Source organism: Schistocerca piceifrons, chromosome 7, assembly GCF_021461385.2.
Source record: "Schistocerca piceifrons isolate TAMUIC-IGC-003096 chromosome 7, iqSchPice1.1, whole genome shotgun sequence".
Taxonomy (NCBI): domain Eukaryota; kingdom Metazoa; phylum Arthropoda; class Insecta; order Orthoptera; family Acrididae; genus Schistocerca; species Schistocerca piceifrons.
In genome coordinates this window covers 282,919,845-282,938,097 of record NC_060144.1, presented here as the reverse complement: position 1 = coordinate 282,938,097, position 18,253 = coordinate 282,919,845, and the positions used below count along the sequence as shown (strand labels likewise).

Below are 18,253 nucleotides of genomic sequence, written 5' to 3'. Positions count from 1 at the left end.
ACTCTTCCTAAAGAAGCAGAAAATTAATCCATTCAGAAAATTATAAAATCTTAGACAGAGGTAAAGGTGTCCCATTTAATACGAGAGTGGCATAAATCACTCTAGACCAGCATGACCCTGTTGGGGCTGTGCTACCACAGTTGGCTCAAATACTTTTTCCACATGAGTATGTGACCCACACCATTTGGTACTGCAATAATTCCATTGGTAATTTTTTTGATCTTGCTAAATGTAGTGTCTTGCATGTATTATAGTTTCATGTTCTATTTTGCCTCTTTCAAGGATGAGCATATCAAAATTATTGTGAAGGTATTATCATGCTGCATGATTGAATTGATAAGCTTCTCTCAAATAATGGCACTATAAATGTTGATATCTGGCGATTTAAAAACAAATCATCAAATTCACGTAAAAATTTCCATGCAGTCGAGGACTGCATTGCCAAGAGATTCAGAGACATTCATTAACTGCTGTGTCATGACTTACAGTGATCCATGAGATTCCAAACTATTTTTTCCACTTTCAGATATGCTTCTCCTCCAGTTAGCTACTGATAACTAAATGTCGTACTTCTGGCAGTGTGATATATCATAATCATTGTAACTCAGATCACATTAAGTATTTTTCCACATAAATCAGTAGTCAAAGTTTCAGCAAACCAGAGATTATTTGATAACGGTATTTAGCCATTGTATTTGCTGTGCGGGATTAGCCGAGCAGTCTAAGGCGCTGGAGTCATGGACTGTGTGGCTGGTCCCGGTGGAGGTTCGAGTCCTCCCTCGGGCGTGGGTGTGTGTGTTTGTCCTTAGGATAATTTAGGTTTAGTAGTGTGAAAGCTTAGGGACTGATGACCTTAGCAGTTAAGTCCCATAAGATTTCACACACATTTAGACATCGTATTTAGGCTTCAATTTTAATTCTGATCTATTTATTTGAAAATCATATTTCTTCCATTAAATAATTATCATTCATTTCAAATAAAAGGGTCTTCAATAATAATTCAACATAAGACCACTGAATAATATTTAACACCTCATAACATTTTATTGTATGTTAGCAATATACACGCTATTGCCACATAATAAGATGGTACATTAATTTACGCATACTATAAGTGCAATCAAACATGAGTAGGAACATTAACGCATACAACACTTTTGCAAAAAATGTGTGTTTTCATTTTTATAATAATTAACAACCATCTTAACATGACTGGAAGCATCTTGTTGTGCTGCATGGCTGTTGGCTTGGCTGCAAGTTGGTCCAGCATCTCAATGTCAGCAAACAGTACCAGAAGATCCTTGATGCTGAAGACAAGGCTCCTTGTGGCACATGAAATGGACAAAAAAAAAAAAAACATACAAATTTTATAGCATTTGTTAAATATACTTAATGTAACGAAATTGTTAATCACTTATTGAAACAAAAATATGTAACCTACTGTACAGTGTATTACAGCAAAATAAGTGAAAAGAGATTGAATGTTTTAACAGAAGACTAAGTATATAGTAGCATTGTACATGAATCCTTTTGCCACTGAGCTTATCAGTCAGGAGTGTTTCAGTGAACAGTGTACTGTTAATTGGATTCAGTACAACATGTGCATTATTAGTGCAAAGATTTTGTGAATGAGCAATAAAGTTGATCATCGGTAAAGCAGATGCCAGACTGAGATTCATTGGAAGAATCCTAAGGAAATGCAATCCAAAAACAAAGGAAATAGGTTACAGTACGCTTGTTCGCCCACTGCTTGAATACTGCTCAGCAGTGCGGGATCCGTACCAGATAGGGTTGATAGAAGAGAGAGAGAAGATCCAACAGAGAGCAGCGCACTTCGTTACAGGATCATTTAGTAATTGCAAAAGCATTACAGAGATGATATATAAACTCCAGTGGAAGACTCTGCAGGAGTGACACTCAGTAGCTCGGTACAGGCTTTTGTTGAAGATTTGAGAGCATACCTTCACCGAGGGGTCAAGCAGTATATTGCTCCCTCCTACGTATATCTCGTGAAGAGACCATGAGGATAAAATCAGAGAGATTAGAGCCCACACAGAGGCATATTGACAATCCTTCTTTCCACAAACAATATGAGACTGCAATAGAAGGGAGAACTGATAGAGGTACTCAAGGTACCCTCCGCCACACACAGTCAGGTGGCTTGTGGAGTATGGATGTAGATGTAGATGTAGATGAAGATGAAGTGCTCTTGAACGTTTTTCAAGAGTTGTGGATCATGCCAGGTTGCATCTGTGCTTTTTGGATGATAAGGTATGTTGTGCTAGCATCTGTAATACTATACTGTAGCCTGACAACGTAGGTAATGGTTTGTCATCAGGCACATGTAGTCAGAGCTGGAAAACTGTTGCTGTTTTCCCAGTCTCATATTAAATGGGATACCAATATACTACATTAAACTGATGTGAAAAGAGGCATAGCAAACTTACCTATGGAAGACTAGGTCAAAATGTAAATGGTAGGAGTAATGGAGACCACTCATCAAATAGTAGAAGTGTTTAGTCATCAACAGGCACTGTTGTGTACAGGAAGAAGGGGCAGCAAGTGGACGGACGACTGGTGGACAGACAGCAGGTGCACAGGCTAGGCATGCAACACACTGGAGCCAATGAATTAGTGCAATGCACTTTCCTGATTCAGTTTCATTGATGATATCCTAATGATCTCGATTCAGGGCCAAGACACCCTATCTTCATTCCTTCTCAACCTCAACACCTTCTCTCCCATCCACTTCACCTGCTGCTCCTGATCGCAACATGCCACTTACCTGGATGTCGACTTCCACCACTTGGATGGCTTCATTGACACCGCAGTCCATATTAAGCTCACTAACCACCACTACCACTACATGTGTTTTGACAGCTGTAATCCCTTCCACACAAAAAAAAATCGTGGATATATAGTATATCTGCAGTGATGAGAAATCCCTTTCCCAGTGTCCTGAAGGTTTCACAGAGGCCTTCACAGGGAGGTGCTATACACCAAACTTAGTCCACAAACAGATCTCCCATGCCATGTCCTCACACAGCCTTAATCCTCCTCCTGGCTCCAAGAATCAGCTGCAAAAGAGTGCCCCCTCATCACTCAGTGCCATCCCAGACAGGAGTAACTGAACCATACCCTTTGTTAGGGGTAGTCATTTATCATCATGCCCAGAAATAAGGGACATGATCCTACCAATCTCAAAGTGGTATTCCATTGCTCATCCCATGTACACAATATTGTGTTCTCTCCCTAAGCCAGTTACAGTCTGACCTGCTTGCTCCAGGGTCATATCCCTTTGGAAGACCCAGGTGCGAGACATGCCTGTTCACCCTACTCCAAACCTGTCACAAGCTTATACCATGCCATCAAAGGTAGGGACACCTATGAAAGCAACCATGTCATATACCAGCTCTGCTACAATTTCTGTACAAAATTTTATTTGGGCATGACCAACAACCACCTATCCACTAGAATGAATGGGCACTGCCCAACTGTGCCCAAGAACAGAGTTCATCACCCAGTGGTGGAACACACTGCTGAGCACAATATGCTCAAGTTCAGTGTGTGCTTCACAACCCATACTATCTGCATCTTCTCCCAGCACAACCTTTTCTGGACTGTGTAGATGGGAGTTTTCCTTGCTACACAGCCTTTGCACTCGTAATCCTCCTGGACTCTGTCTCCTCTGACCAACTGTTCCCATATCCTCTACCTCTGCACTATCACCCCCTCCCAAGACACATCTCCACATCATCTCCATTGTACACTGCAGAAAGTCATTGGTCTGGTGCCCCTGCACATGCTGCTTCTCCACTAGTCTCTCCTTCCTCCTGTCCCCAACCCTTCCTTCTGCTATCCTCCTCTCTCTCTCTCTCTCTCTCTCTCTCTCTGTCTCTCTCTGTCTACTCATCCCACTCCACCCAACATGATCTCTTATCCCAGGCCATCTGCTTGTGTGCAGTCCCTGTATTGTATGTCAAGCCAGTGCGGTTTCTGATAACGAAAAGAGGCAGTTTGTCCTTTTTTTTTGAGATACCTCTCCCTTTGTTTATGTCTGTGCTGCACTGCTTCTTTGATCATAAATGTTTTATCCTGAAGATGATAGCTGTCTAAAAGGACTAGTAGATCTTTGGTAAACTGCTTGTACACATGCCTTGGTTGACAGATATGCTTTCCCCCTCCATTTCCTTACAAACATAGTCAGTATGTTTCTTAAAACTATCCAACTAACCATTGATGGCTGAAAAAACTGTATTCCCACTTCTCTAGGGAAATTGTGAACTTTTCCTGTCAATGATGGGAATATGTGCATCAAGGGTTTGTTTAATCCATTTCCTGATTGGGTGCTGAGACGTGAAATTCAATAGTTTTGTTTTTCTTAATGCATTTATGTCCCTCAGAGCACCAAGATATTATCTTATTTTTGTCTTTTATGGTCTTATAAAATGTGGACTGAGGTGTGCCAAACACACATAGAATCTCACTTTATAACTTCTCATCCTTGAACACATTCAAAAATTTTAAGTTTATTACTTAGCAGAAGTACTGTCATTTTTCTCTTTGACATAATGAGAATGCAACACATTTTCCTCAAAGATAGACACTGTTTGTTCCATTTGTCTTTGTCCCCTAAAAATTCTTGCCGTTCAGAGGAACGGTAACCTCACGTCTGTCCCATGACATATCAAAACCACATATTCCTTACCCGTGACATACAAAAACAAACATTTGGTTTACCTCTTCAAAAACTGAAAGTGCTTCAACAATAGAAACAATCTTGCTGTGTATATATTTAAAATTCCAGATAAAATAACTGTTTAGATATATTTTCCTCACATTCACCCCAAATCAGGTGACTTCCATTTATAGAGTTTTCTGTCTTATTGCTTACAAAGTTTTCTCTCTTATTGAGATTTGACTATAGTCCTAAAATCCAAGACTGTGTATCTGTGTTATCATTTGTATCCTAGAAGTACTATTAACAAATTTCCATCAGAAATTTACTTAACCTGTAACTGACTTAGGCCCACATGTTATCAACCTACACTAATGCTAAAGCAGTGGGAACAGTACAAAATAATTGGTAAATGTAATTTTCGTGTACATCATATTTTGGATTAGATTGGATTGGAGGTGCAGTGAGGAACAGCAGCAACAGAAGGAGGAGGAGGAGGAGGAGAAGAAGAAGAAGAAGAAGAAGAAGAAGAAGAAGAAGAAGAAGCTGCAGTAACTTGCGGCTTCATGAGATATGATATATATAAAGAACCGCATCTGGGCACCTCTGCAGGTGGCAGATAGGGGAATGCCTGCCAGATATGGATGGTGTGCACCAACTATTCTTGCTGTAGAAACTTAGTGTTTGACCCTTGTTAACGCCTCTGTATCTTTTATATCTGTTTAGAAAAATAGCGCCTGACCACTGCACATGATGGAAACTCGTCACAGTGAAGCAAACCTCCCAGAAACACAGTACTGGTTATATTTATTATTTAACGATCAGCTAACCATAGGGAAATTTTGTACTTAGGGATCTCAAGATGTAAGACAGGTAGAGAATACAACTTTTATTTAATCTAATCAAATGAACAATTGACAATGAGTAATACAGAGCAATGTTCTGAAAATTGTAGCAAACTAAAGTGACTCTAAACTCAGTTGGCCTCATGTTTAATTGGGATACTGCAAGAAACAAAATCAAAACGACTTCCACATCTGGGGAGGTCACAAAATCAAGATGTGTGAGACAAATATTTAATACAGATAACTGAGCATTCAAGGACATAAACAAATGATTTGAATGAGAGCTGTTCAGAAAATGGATTGTGCTAGTGCCTGACTGAAACTTGCTTTCTTCAAGTACAGTAAGAAGGTTCCAAATAGCAGCAGACAAGAACTAGGAAGTGAATATCCTCATAAAATCAAAGTTCTCTTGAGAATTTCCAAGCTCCATTTGGAGGGGAGAGTGAATGCTGCTGCCAATCCGACGAATGCATATGTTCCCCTGTCTGTGTAAAAACATGGGAAAGCATGAGAAACTTTCCACTTAAACCTTGCAAAAAGCCTCATTAAAATTTGTGACATTGGTACTGGTTGCAAACAAACTCTATCCATTAGTTAACACCAACCACGCCATGTATGGTGGTGGGGTTGTTACTTTGGAATGGACTGTGGATAGTCCGTAATTTTGGAGGGATAACTTTCTTACACCAGGGAAGCACTGGTATGTGGCCTCTTCTTTTATGTACATACAGAGGCAAGTTTCACCTCAAGCACCCACAGCAGAAAAGTGTGGTATCCGGCAGCATCTGTGCCTGTGGTAGATGGATTAGTGCAAGCACAGTAGGCAATTTGAAAAAAAGAGACCAGCTACAAAAACTGGCACCCCCCCCCTGCCCCTCCCCCCTCCAGGAGGTGCTTGTTCATTGCTATTGAGACACCGTGAAGAGCCTTTTGCTGACATTTATGGGACTACCAAGCTGTCTTTCTGTTGAGAAATCAATTTCTTGTCACAGCAAAAATGTACCAAGCTCAATAAATTAATTGTTGTGTAATTATGGCAGAGCTGAAATGAAGTCACAAGCAATATGTGACACGCGTGTTGCAATACTGACTAGCATTGAGAATTATAGAAATTGAGTGAACTTACTACTGAAAGACAGTGTAGGTCAAACAGTAAACCACTGTTGAGAAAAAAAAGCAACAATAACTGCAGCAGAGGACACAGTTGCTCTCTCACAAAATGAGCCCAGGACATCAGGGGTAGATGATCACATAATAACATTAATAGACCAAAGAAGAAAGTGTAGTGAGAAAAAATGAATCAAAATATAGTACATGAAGAGACTTAGTTAACAGGGAAGAAAAAGATATCTAAATAAGAACCACTGAAAGAGTGAGCCTTTGCATATTATCAGAATTTCTTTGAATTTTGTGAGAAGTCTTTCAGTAAGTTTCTGTTAGGATAGTCACTGAAGGTTTCAAACATCACCCTTCTGATAGCCAAACACATTTCATTTGGCATCCTTCTACCTATAGTCCTACACGTTGTTATACACCTGTTCCACAGAAATTGCTGTTTAATAAAGTCACTGCACAGAGACTGAAACAATGTAGGGTCCCCCCCCCTCCCCCCCCATCATCCACTCTCTCTTTTACTTGACTTGTATCCATCCATTGCTTAGTTAATTATCTTTCTATACATCAGCCACAGTTCCTGTTCATGCAGATGCCCAGAGCTACAAACTTTTACTTCTTTCTTGAGATATGTCACTATTGCCTCTTCATGTACATTACTGGACAGGTAAATCTTTCTAATTGGTTTAGTTGCCCTTTATACTGTGGTAATAATTGTTGCTGCAGTTACCTGCTATCAGTTTCAGTGTGGACTCCCTCAAAGAGGTCATTTGTCTGTTTCCAACATGAGTTGAATCTTGAGCTATCTGTTCTAGACAGATTTCAGAGAAGACATTTAGCTTTGTTTTACAATATGTCTTGTCATGTCCATCACTTACAGACCTGTAACTATCCCAATCAGTTGCAGGATGATTAATGTCTGCTAACTTGTGATCATATGGGCTAGCGAGCAGAGATTTTCTCAAAAGTTGTCAGTTATGTCTGAGGGTGTGTCTCATGGTCAGTAGACAGAACCACTTATAAGTTCATGCCCAACCTTTATATCGAGTCTTGCAAAACAATTTCACATGCAGCTTCAATTAATATCTTGATATATTCAAGTTTAGTGTCTACACTGCAATGCATACACCACATCCATTTCCCATTAGCTTATTCTTTTAATGTACACTTAGATTAACTCCAAAAATATCATTACTTCATGTTTGGATTTTGGACTGCTTTCTGTACTTAGTATTGTGTCAGTTCCATTGTCTTTTACAAGTGCTTTAAGCTCTGGGAAGTTGTTACAGATGTTTCGGCAGTTGATCAGTAGTTTTTAAAAGCCTCATCTGTGAAGGGGAATTTCTTTTGGTCTTACACTTATACTACTATGTTCCATACAGCTATCATTAACCGGACTTGGAGTTGCCTATTCTAAAAATAATAAATAAGAGAATAAAAAATAAATAAATCTAGTTGCACCTGACCCACTGTCAGCTACCTGGACAGCAGCTTCTGTTGTATAGTATATCCCTGACCCTTTTAGAAAAACCGTACAGTTCTCAACCATGAAGCACAACTCAGTCAGAGCCTAGCTATTCACAGAACCTTTGAAGTCCACTCGAGTCAGAACCTGGGGAACAATTCTGCAGTTTGTGAGCTTCAGAACTACATAGAATTTCCGTGAACAAAGCTGATCATTTCATTCTTGACTGCCACTTGCTGGAATGGTCCAAGTATGACTTTGGAACACACGCACATGGCATCATTTGTTCCAACATTCACCACAATCTGCAACTGGTAACTCATTGCTCTCTATATAGCTGCAGGAACAACCTCTTCAATGTGTTGAATGAATTCTCCAGGCAGACACATGAAGTGTACAAGGTGATCCTTCTTATCTCTTCCGACCACTTCCATAAGGGTTACCATTATTCACCATTCATTTGAACTGCCAACGATTGACTGACCCCTGCATCCCCTGTACAAGACCCCTAAATGTACCACTGATTTGCCTCTGCTAGTATAGTTAGGGAGTAATGATACATCCAGTATTTCCTGGATTTGGTATGTGACTTTAAGTAATTTGCTGAGAACACACTTTCACAACACCTTCCAATTACTTATTAGCAGTAAGAGTGATTTCCAGCTGCTTATGAAAAGCAACTAACTCATCCTGTGACTGAGAAGAGCTTTCACAGGGGGGCTAAATTGTGTTTGGTGCAATGTATTTCTCAACAGTAACCAACTAAGGTTTAACTCGGAGTTAACCTTGCTGATTCTTTTGTAATTCATGGATCTGTCATACTACAAGGATCACTAATTCGCTTTAAGAACTAAAGCTGCAAGACCAAAGGAGGTGGTTTGTTATGTACTGAGAGAAAAACCTGGGATAAAAGTAACTGATTCCTTAAAGATAGCTGGCCGCAGTGGCCGAGCGGTTCTAGGCGCTTCAGTCCGGAACCGCGCGACTGCTACGATCGCAGGCTCGAATCCTGCCTCGGGCATGGTTGTGTGTGTTGTCCTTAGGTTAGTTAGGTTTAAGTAGTTCTAAGTTCTAGGGGACTGATGACCTCGGATGTTAAGTCCCATAGTGCTCAGAGCCATTTGAACCATTTTGAACCTTAAAGATATTTGGAAGTTTGCATTGGGAACTTTTATGTTGTCAAGGCTATGCTCACTAACAGACATGCATAAAAAATCATAAAGAGCAGAATTTTGTGAAAATATACACTACTCTTGAAGAGGAAACTAGATGAAATGCAATATAAAAGTTACTGGAATGCAGTACAAAAGTTGTAATATGTGCAAACACAATATTTTGCCAAAGCAGTTGACAGTGTGAACTAACTATCACTCCCGTAGAAGAAATAGATCAGTGAGTGAAAAATGTGGATATATTACACTAACCACACATGAACCCATTGCAGTTAATGGAAAAATGATTTTCTGAACAACACATTACTGTCAAAGTGTATAGATTACAAACTGGTAGCTCACAGCCATCAATTTTACTCTTAAGTAGGCTATGTTATGCCAAAAAAAAAAAAAAAAAAAAAAAAAAAAAAAAAAAAAAAAAAAAAAAAAAACTGCAGACTTACAAAAATTCTCAATAATTTACATAGTTAAATACTGAAATTATACGAGAATGATTGTCTAAACAAGAATAAATCTGCAAAAATTTGGAGAAGGTGCAAATGTAGTTTGTAACAGACATTATAGTACAAATTTTTTGCAGCACTCACAATAATTTAAACATTAGCAATTTATCATGATACATACTTGTTTTGATACAATCAGTTGAGGATAATGAATAACTGACATGAAAATATTAGAATTTAGAATTGAATGTATTAGACACTTGGACACTGTCTTATGCAAAGAAAAATCCAGAAATTGGCTGATACGTGTAGATAAACATCCAAAATCGATGCATTTTGTACCAGGTTGATTTATTAACAATGTCTACACTATCTTGCCATAGCATCAGTTTGTTGCAATAATTGTGTGTTGTTGCACAACTCCCACTGTGTTGCTGGGTGTCTGTCAATTGCTCCAACTTTAAATCTGCCACACTGCTGCTAATCATGATGTACATATCATAATGTGGTTCTTCAGTTTCTCCTTATGCACTAGTTGACAGAATAGCCAAAGAGTGTACTGCCAGTTTTTAGCATCCAAAAGACACAGTATTTTGGCAGTCATGCATGTCATCATTGTCATGTGCACTAGCAAACTGACCTCTTGCTCTTGGGAGGTCTGACTTACATCCCCTCACCCAGCGATGTGTTGTTGACTAAAGAGAGATTTGCATTGAAGACTGTGCCAGCAATCCCTGGTAAAACATCCAGGCTGTATCAGTGTGGATGTAGGCACTCCATCCACCCCAGATGCCAGCTTGTTGTTTTCTCTGAATGACTTCTCCTTAATTAGACTTAGTGTTGGTTCTCAAGCCTTGCTGAGACTATAGCCACAGTCTCTATGTATTTTGATGGCCTTTCTAATGATGTTGTCCCAGTATTTCAGTGAATATTGTGCCCATTGATGCTAATGCTTGTGGCTTTTATGAGGGTTTCTGCCTTATCTACGTTGCAGGTTAATCATTGCCTGCTGCTCACCTATCAGCCTCAGATTGGATGTTGTGTAACCTCTCGGTGCCTCTCGTCATCTTGTTTTCACTTACTGGTTTCCTTCCCATTGCTACGTGGTGTGAGTTGTTATGCAGCAGGTCCAGCCATTGTGTGGTTCACTGCCAGTGAACTAGGTTCCCCAGTCTGTTGACAAGACAGTTGTACAATTCTTACATGGCCTTGTAGAATCATCTTACATACTGCCGGCATCTGTCTCAGAAATTCAAGATTACAGTAGTTGATTAATTCTCTTCATTGGAAATGTTCTTGGAAGGTGCAGAGCAAATCTAAGGGGTGTCTTCTGCACTGTGTGCAACATCTTGACTGTCATTGCAGCAGTGCTTCACCTTGCCACAGTGGTATACTTGAGCACTCACCTCATAAGTGCTTGGTACAGTTTGATGTCGCATTGTGAGGGCAGCGTTGTAATGTGGCTCGGTGAGGGATAAATTAAGTGCAGTCTTCCTAGCACTTTATCCATTATCTCGTTGATATGTAACTGCCATGCTAAGTGTCGGTCCAGGATGACGCCAGGGTATTTTTCAGTGTGAAATCAAGGGATAGAGCCTCCCATGATTTGTACTGGTCATGCCCACTGTACACTAATATCTGGCATTAAACATCCGGATTATTCATACTATGTAAGTTTGATGGCACTCCATTTAAAGATGCTCTCTGTCATGACTACTGCACATTAAAAACAGTACTGCAACATTTAAGATTTCCATGTCAGGGCCACATTGGAGTGCAATATATCAAGACCAAAATTGCTGAAAACTTTTAAAAGAATGGTTAACAGAATTTTAGCAGTTTGAGGCAAGTTTGGTTTCATGGGCAATAGATTTCTTCTACACCTCGTTTCATCCAGACCAGGACGCATAACCATGAATGACCATTTTAGCAAGAAATTGAGGTAAAGAAACAAGAGCATTTTTAAAAGTATGAATGATTATCAAAAGGGCAGATAGCTACTCTTTGTAAAGATGACATGTTAAGTTACAGATAGGCACCACAAAGGCTGTTACACCCTGAGCTTTCAGCCAAAACATTCTTCAGGAAAATAAGGAAAATACACACACACACACACACACACACACACACACACACACACACACACACACACACACACAAAAGCAGGCATACCTCACCTCACGCACTCATGACCCTTACCTGTGGTCATTCAAGCCAGAGTGGCTGCTTTTGTGAGCATGTGTGTGTTTTCCTTTCTTTTCTGAAGAAGACTTTATCTGAAAGTTCATTGTGTAACAGTCTTTTTGTTGAGCCAGGCAGCAACTCATTGTCTCATTTTTATGGTGAATAGCAATGTATCTGATCTCTAGCTCACAAGCAAGTCCTTCATGTAAGTTTTTTTTTAGTGAAACATCACATTGTCCACATTGTTTGCAACATGTATTATTCTCCAAAACATTTGATAGTAAAGACATATTAATTATCTCATGGTCTGTAGTCTCAGCACACAGTTTATTGTTTCGTTCTTCAATTCCAGCTGGTTTTCTTTTTTAAGCACATTCAGTTGTAGTGGCAGCAGCATCACTCAATTTATCACTCCCAATGTAGAGATTAGACACTACTGGGATGTCAAACACTGATGTAGATGACGAATCAGGCAAATTCGAGCACCCCACAAATTGCTAAGTGGAGGTTATTTTCCTCCTCTGTACCAAAAAACAAGGGAGAATTTAGAGAGTGAAAAGCTGTGTCGGAAATTGTCATCCACTGAGGCAGCAGGGGATCACATTCATAAGAGACAATGCCTTTCTACACAGCAGCTAGCTCTGTCATCTCCACTGGTGATTGTGACAGTCAGTCAAAATCACTGAGTAACAATCAATGTTGCGAGGTGTTCCACCTACAGTCTGTTAGGGTAAAAACTCATGTTTGCGGCCTAAGGGGTGGCCTAGTGGCAGGTGTTAGCATCTATAACTTTGACGCTCTGTAACATCGGTGGATGACATTTCTGGACACAGGTACCTATACTCAGTTTTTTCCCCAAGACAACCTCACAACACTCGAAGTTTGTCACAACATTTCTGTGGCACCCTACATACCATGACTTACTTCATATTTGTGAATTTCCTGTTTCATGATGGTGTTTACACAACAACATGAATACATGATTTACTAATGTTGCATTTCTTTATGTCTAATGCATGAGTGTCATGATTTCTGTTGATTTCAATACACATGAAAAAAAAACTAATATGTCACTGAAAACTGAAGAAACTATTTCAACATTCATTTCCATAATTATTTTCATAACTGATCTAAAGACATTTTTTAATCTCTAAAACTACTGTTATTGGTTTATAACTGTATTATTGAAAAATGTCAAGAGTTTTTTGTGCTTTGTTACAGACTACAGATACTGGAAATAAAGATAGTGAGCTTGCAGTTAAACGGTTAAGTGATGGAGAAGAGTCATCTGTGCGTGAGAAGGAAGTGCAATATGAAACAAACTCTGTGAATGAGAGGGTGTTTCTGGTACAATGCAACAGAAATAAGGGAGAACAAATAAAACTTCTTGTGGGCACAGAAGTATCAGAAGATATTGGCCATATCGAAACTGAACCACCAACTCTGCAGCTGGTCTATCACAACAGCCCAAGACCAGGTACATTATCAGATGTTGAAGGCAGAGGTACCCGTGTTGAAGTGCAAGGTGGTGGTTACCTTACAAGTAACTTTGTAGCACTGTCGGGAATAGAGACTGAAAAAAACAATGCTGCACCTACAGTAATTGTTGTTGTTGATACGGATCAGAACTCAAGCTTAGGTACTGAATGACTTCTTTCCATATTTCCAGCAAATTGAGGATACAATGCTCTCTGACATAAATTGGGCAGAAAAAAATTATTTACCAACGAGCAGCTGTTGCAAACACGCAGAAAGGCATTAAGTTGCCAGCTTTCAGAACTAGGTGCCCTCCTGGAACATAGGAGGAAGGGATAGGAAGAAAACAAACTGTTTATTCACAAGGATACAAGAAAAGACATTCAGGACCCTCGTTCAAGAAAGACTTACCACATAAGAAATGGGTTGTTGTCAGATGAGATTTGAAAACCTGAGGACTTTGAAATGGTCCAATGGTGAGGAAGCAAATCAGAGATGAGTGGAAATGCATTAGAAATAAGCCAGTAAGATTTGGAAACTGAGTGCAGGAAGAATGGTAGCCAGTGAGAAAAAAATTAAATGATAAGAGAGAGAAAGATAGGAAAAGAAATGATAAATTAAGGAAAAACTTGTAAAATCACTGTAAATTGTGGCCAGATGGCTGGCAGGAACCTAGGTTGTGTTGTAGACAATTAGTGAACTTCCTTAAAGCAAGAACAGACTTTGAAGATATCTGTCTTATGTGCCAACTGCACAGGGAAAGGGCCGTGCGACCTTGCTGGACTCTGTGATTTTGGGCTGTTTGAGGGAACAAATGATGATTCACTGTATGCAAACTTCATGCTTACATACATAAAACCACCAGAGATGGAATAGTGGAAAGTGGACAGCTATGAACCAAACATGCACTGGATCAACAAGTACTATAGTTACGTGGAAATTGTTGGTGTAAGCATTGGCAGGAGCAGTCACCTTTACATCTAACTTACCAACAGTGTGAGCCACTACCTGGAGCAGAGGAAAGTGGCCTGTGACTCATATTCCACTTCTTAAAGCAACTACATCAGTATCTAATATCTAACTGACAATCTAGTAGGAGGCAGAGAACACACACTGGAAAGCTAACAATTTTTGTTACAGTTAGGCCACAGTTCAACTGTGAGGAAATTATTACAAGTTTAAAGTAACTGGTTAAGATATTTTTTGATACTGCTTTATTTAAAATATACTAAAATTTGTACAAAGCAAACAACATACTTAATTTAAAACAGGAAGTAAACAACAAAAACAAGTTACAACTCGTGAAACTTTGCGACCACACATTGTCATTCAACTAAAAAAAGGTATTAACATCATTACAAGCAGAATAAACAATTCAGCTTCTGAGTGCAGAATTTTCTTCCATCCATATCTCACTTATATGTTATGTCTTTGTAGAAGCTTAACAGCAAAGGTAGTAATGTTTCTATGTCAGCCACTAAATTGAATATTCAGAAATTTGAATGTTCAAGAAAATGTACACTGCATGAAAATAGAACTGAGGAAAAACTGCTTGAAATACATAATACTGTATATTGATTGCTACAGTTTTGGCATTTGTATTGCAACCAATTAGCAATATTCTGTAATTATTTTGTTGTTGTTATTACAGGAATTATTGCTCTCAAAGGTTGTGGCCATTTATCTACAATGAATCAGATGCCTTGTGTAAGACTCAGTTCTATGCACTTAGATACTAATCTATTCTTTATTATTTTGTTGTTATTACATTTCCTCAATCTCTATGTAAAAAGTTTTCTTCGTAATAAATATCATGAGACCTACCCAAATATTTAAAATTGATATTTACTATCACAGTTCAATCTATTCTATATTTGTTTTAGCAATCACAGTCAATAAATTCTATGGGGAAGCCCTTCATACCAACTTGTTATAGTACAAACATTATAGACAGCAAGTTGCAAGGATCAGATTTCAGATAATTAAATACACCTTGCCGAGTCCATAAGGGATACAATATGTACTATTAATTATAAGAAACATCTTTAATGGTTCTCTGTAATAATCATTTAAGTCCATTATCTTTATTGAAACTTGAGGTATAAGTGTAAAATATACCTTTCAATGGAAGGAAATTGAATAATTCATCTCTTTTATGACTTTTCCCCCCTTGAAACAGTGGATTCAGTATTTTCCACTTACTAATAAAAGAAATATAAAAATAATACTGTATTATGTGAAGTATTCCTTTAATGTAAATAGGAAATACCAGAACCTGTAATAGGAATGTATACAGGTTTACAACAGTGGCAGTGAATACATATTTTTATTTATTATATGGCAAATGAATACCAGCATTCTATTCCTGAAAAGTGACACATAGAAAGTGATATACAATCATATTTCTCACTGTGTCTCCAAGTGAACTATAATGTTGATATTCAAAGTTCATAACTTAAATGAATGCATTTTGCATGTTGAAACATATTCATGAGTTACGTTAACTAGGAAAAATAGTGGTGATTTCAAATCCAGCTAGCAGGTACGGATAATTTTCTTAATTCAAAATATTCTAAGGAAAGCAGAAGTAGCTCTTTTCATATTAATTCTTTTGTTGCACTTGATGTACAAGATCCTTTCAAAGTTTCCCCAGTAAAACTTTTAAAAGTAGTCGAGAGATATTTATGAAAGGGTTATTTACATAGGAAAAAATAAAAATTATTTGTCTGTCAAATTTCACATAAGGTAAATTTTTTGTATGCATTAAACATCCTCAATGTCAGTTTGGGAAAAAGTTTTTGGTGTATTTATTGTTGACAATATGTTGATGGCTTCAGAGCTGAATTGAGCACATAATTCTCATAATTTTCTTACAAGAAATATTGTATTCAAAGATATGCAAATACATCTCAAGTAACTAATAGAACAACTCATTACTTAAGAACACAACAGAAGTTTCTTTTTACAATAGCTGCCTTCTCATTCTTCCAAGAATGTATTGTATGCTCATTGTTAGAACTTCCATGATACTGTGTTGCCTGTCTGAATATTTTGATATGTGTTCTGACAGTTTACATGTTGCAATAGCCATGATGAAGAGATCAAAATTTATTTGGCAAAGGCTGGTCATATGTTGATGTATTCTGCAAACAAGTAAATCAGAACTGCTGAGAATTGCACACATTGCATTTATGGATTATATGAAACCATTTGATAGGATTGTAAGTAAACAATCTAGGGAGTGTTTTTGGCAATAGCTTTACAGTCCATACAAAAGGAGCTATAAAATTTTTGTTCTGACATACTGCTGGATTAATGAAGTTCAATAGTAATAAAATAAGGTGTCAACCAAGGATGCACTCTATCATCAATGTTGTTCATGTAACCCATTAACAATATTAGCTAAGTAAGGAAAGCAGAACAACCTTGTGATTCCAACGAAGTTGGCAGAAGACATTAAATATCTTCTTTGTTGCTGACAACTTTCAGACGAAAACATGGAAACATCTTTTCATTTAATACTCAATGTTTTTTCATTTAATACTCAATATACCTAAGTGATATAAATGAAGTTCATTGAATTTCTCATAGAAAAATTATTTACTTGCAAATCAGTGTCAACAGTGGGATATTACCACAGGTTACATTCTTGAAATACCTTGGCTGTGACATTGCCCACGACTATGAGTGAGATGTTGAAAATTAGGTATAAATTTTCTCTGAAAGCTAAGACAATTCAGATGCTGGGAAGACACTGTAGCAAAGAAACAGAAATTATATTGTACATATGATAGCTGTGTTCTATGTAAGTGAAACCTGAATACTGTAATGAGGAAGCGTATTTGGGAGGAAGTCAGTTCAATTCTGCACCTAGCCATTCGGATTAAATTTTTTGTGGGTAATTGAACCACTTAAGGCAAAAAAAAAAAAAAAAAAAAAAACACACATTGATTTTCTTCTCCCATTGTTCACCAAGCTGAGCTTGTGCTTGGCTTCTAATGACCAACAGAAGACATTAGGCTTATACATGTAGTAAAGGATTGTTACAAAAAGATATAATACTTCATAAGAAATTATGACAAGTGGAAAACGTGTATTCACAGTTATACACTGAGAGAAAAAAGTGATGGATACCACAGCAAATGGTTGAAACATACATCAGTAATACATGAAACTGCATACTGAAACTAGTTATACAATATACTCACTGGCTAACACGGTGTTGAAGCTTCTAGAAAGGGCTGGACTGTTGAATCAGAATAGGTAACAGAACCTAGTCAATGAAGACATGGGAGCAGCAAACCCACCATTGAGCTTTTTATATATGGCACAGGAGGCAGTGCATCATGTGGGCTGCTCCAATTTCTCGTAAGGTGTTGTACCAGTTTAGCCAGCATTTCATAGGTTAAAGAATACCCTTATTTTGTTTGATAATAAACAATTTGAAATTGTGATGTCACCAACCCATTTGCACATTGTAAGTGCAACTGTTAGCTTTAGCAGGACAAGATAGAAATATTTGCATGTATTCTACAGCTTATTTAAATATTTCTCCAGGCTCACCCAGTCAACTTGTTGAGTTGTTGTAACAAACCATAGCTGCAATCTGTCAAGGTTCCACGATATTAGATATTTCCACTACAATGTTTTTCATTTTGTTGTTGTTTCAATCAGCAAGGCTCTGCTGTGTTTCTAAAATGTGTCCTGTACTTTTGCATCTGATCATTACTCTTGAAAATAGTTATCAAATCATCTTGTTCCAAGAGTATACACCACATCATCTCTCTCTTTGGAGATCTAAAAGTGTTCAGTGAAGTGGTAATTGTAGCTAAAACTGCATTAAATGTAGAGGTATCTGAAATGGGAAGAAGATAGCA

At 38.1% G+C, this 18,253-nt stretch overlaps 1 protein-coding gene across 4 annotated transcripts in view; it reads left to right on the top strand.

Moving 5' to 3' along the window:
- Window positions 1–15,196, top strand: part of LOC124805371 (zinc finger protein 761-like) — a 161,957-nt gene extending 146,761 nt beyond the window's left edge. For all 4 annotated transcript variants that reach the window (XM_047265927.1, XM_047265926.1, XM_047265924.1 and 1 more), the window contains one exon: window positions 13,122–15,196. In XM_047265927.1, the coding sequence (XP_047121883.1) occupies window positions 13,122–13,550 (429 nt within the window). In that variant the 3' untranslated portion in view covers window positions 13,551–15,196. The remainder of the gene's footprint in view (window positions 1–13,121) is intronic.
- The last annotated feature ends 3,057 nt before the right edge of the window (window positions 15,197–18,253 follow it).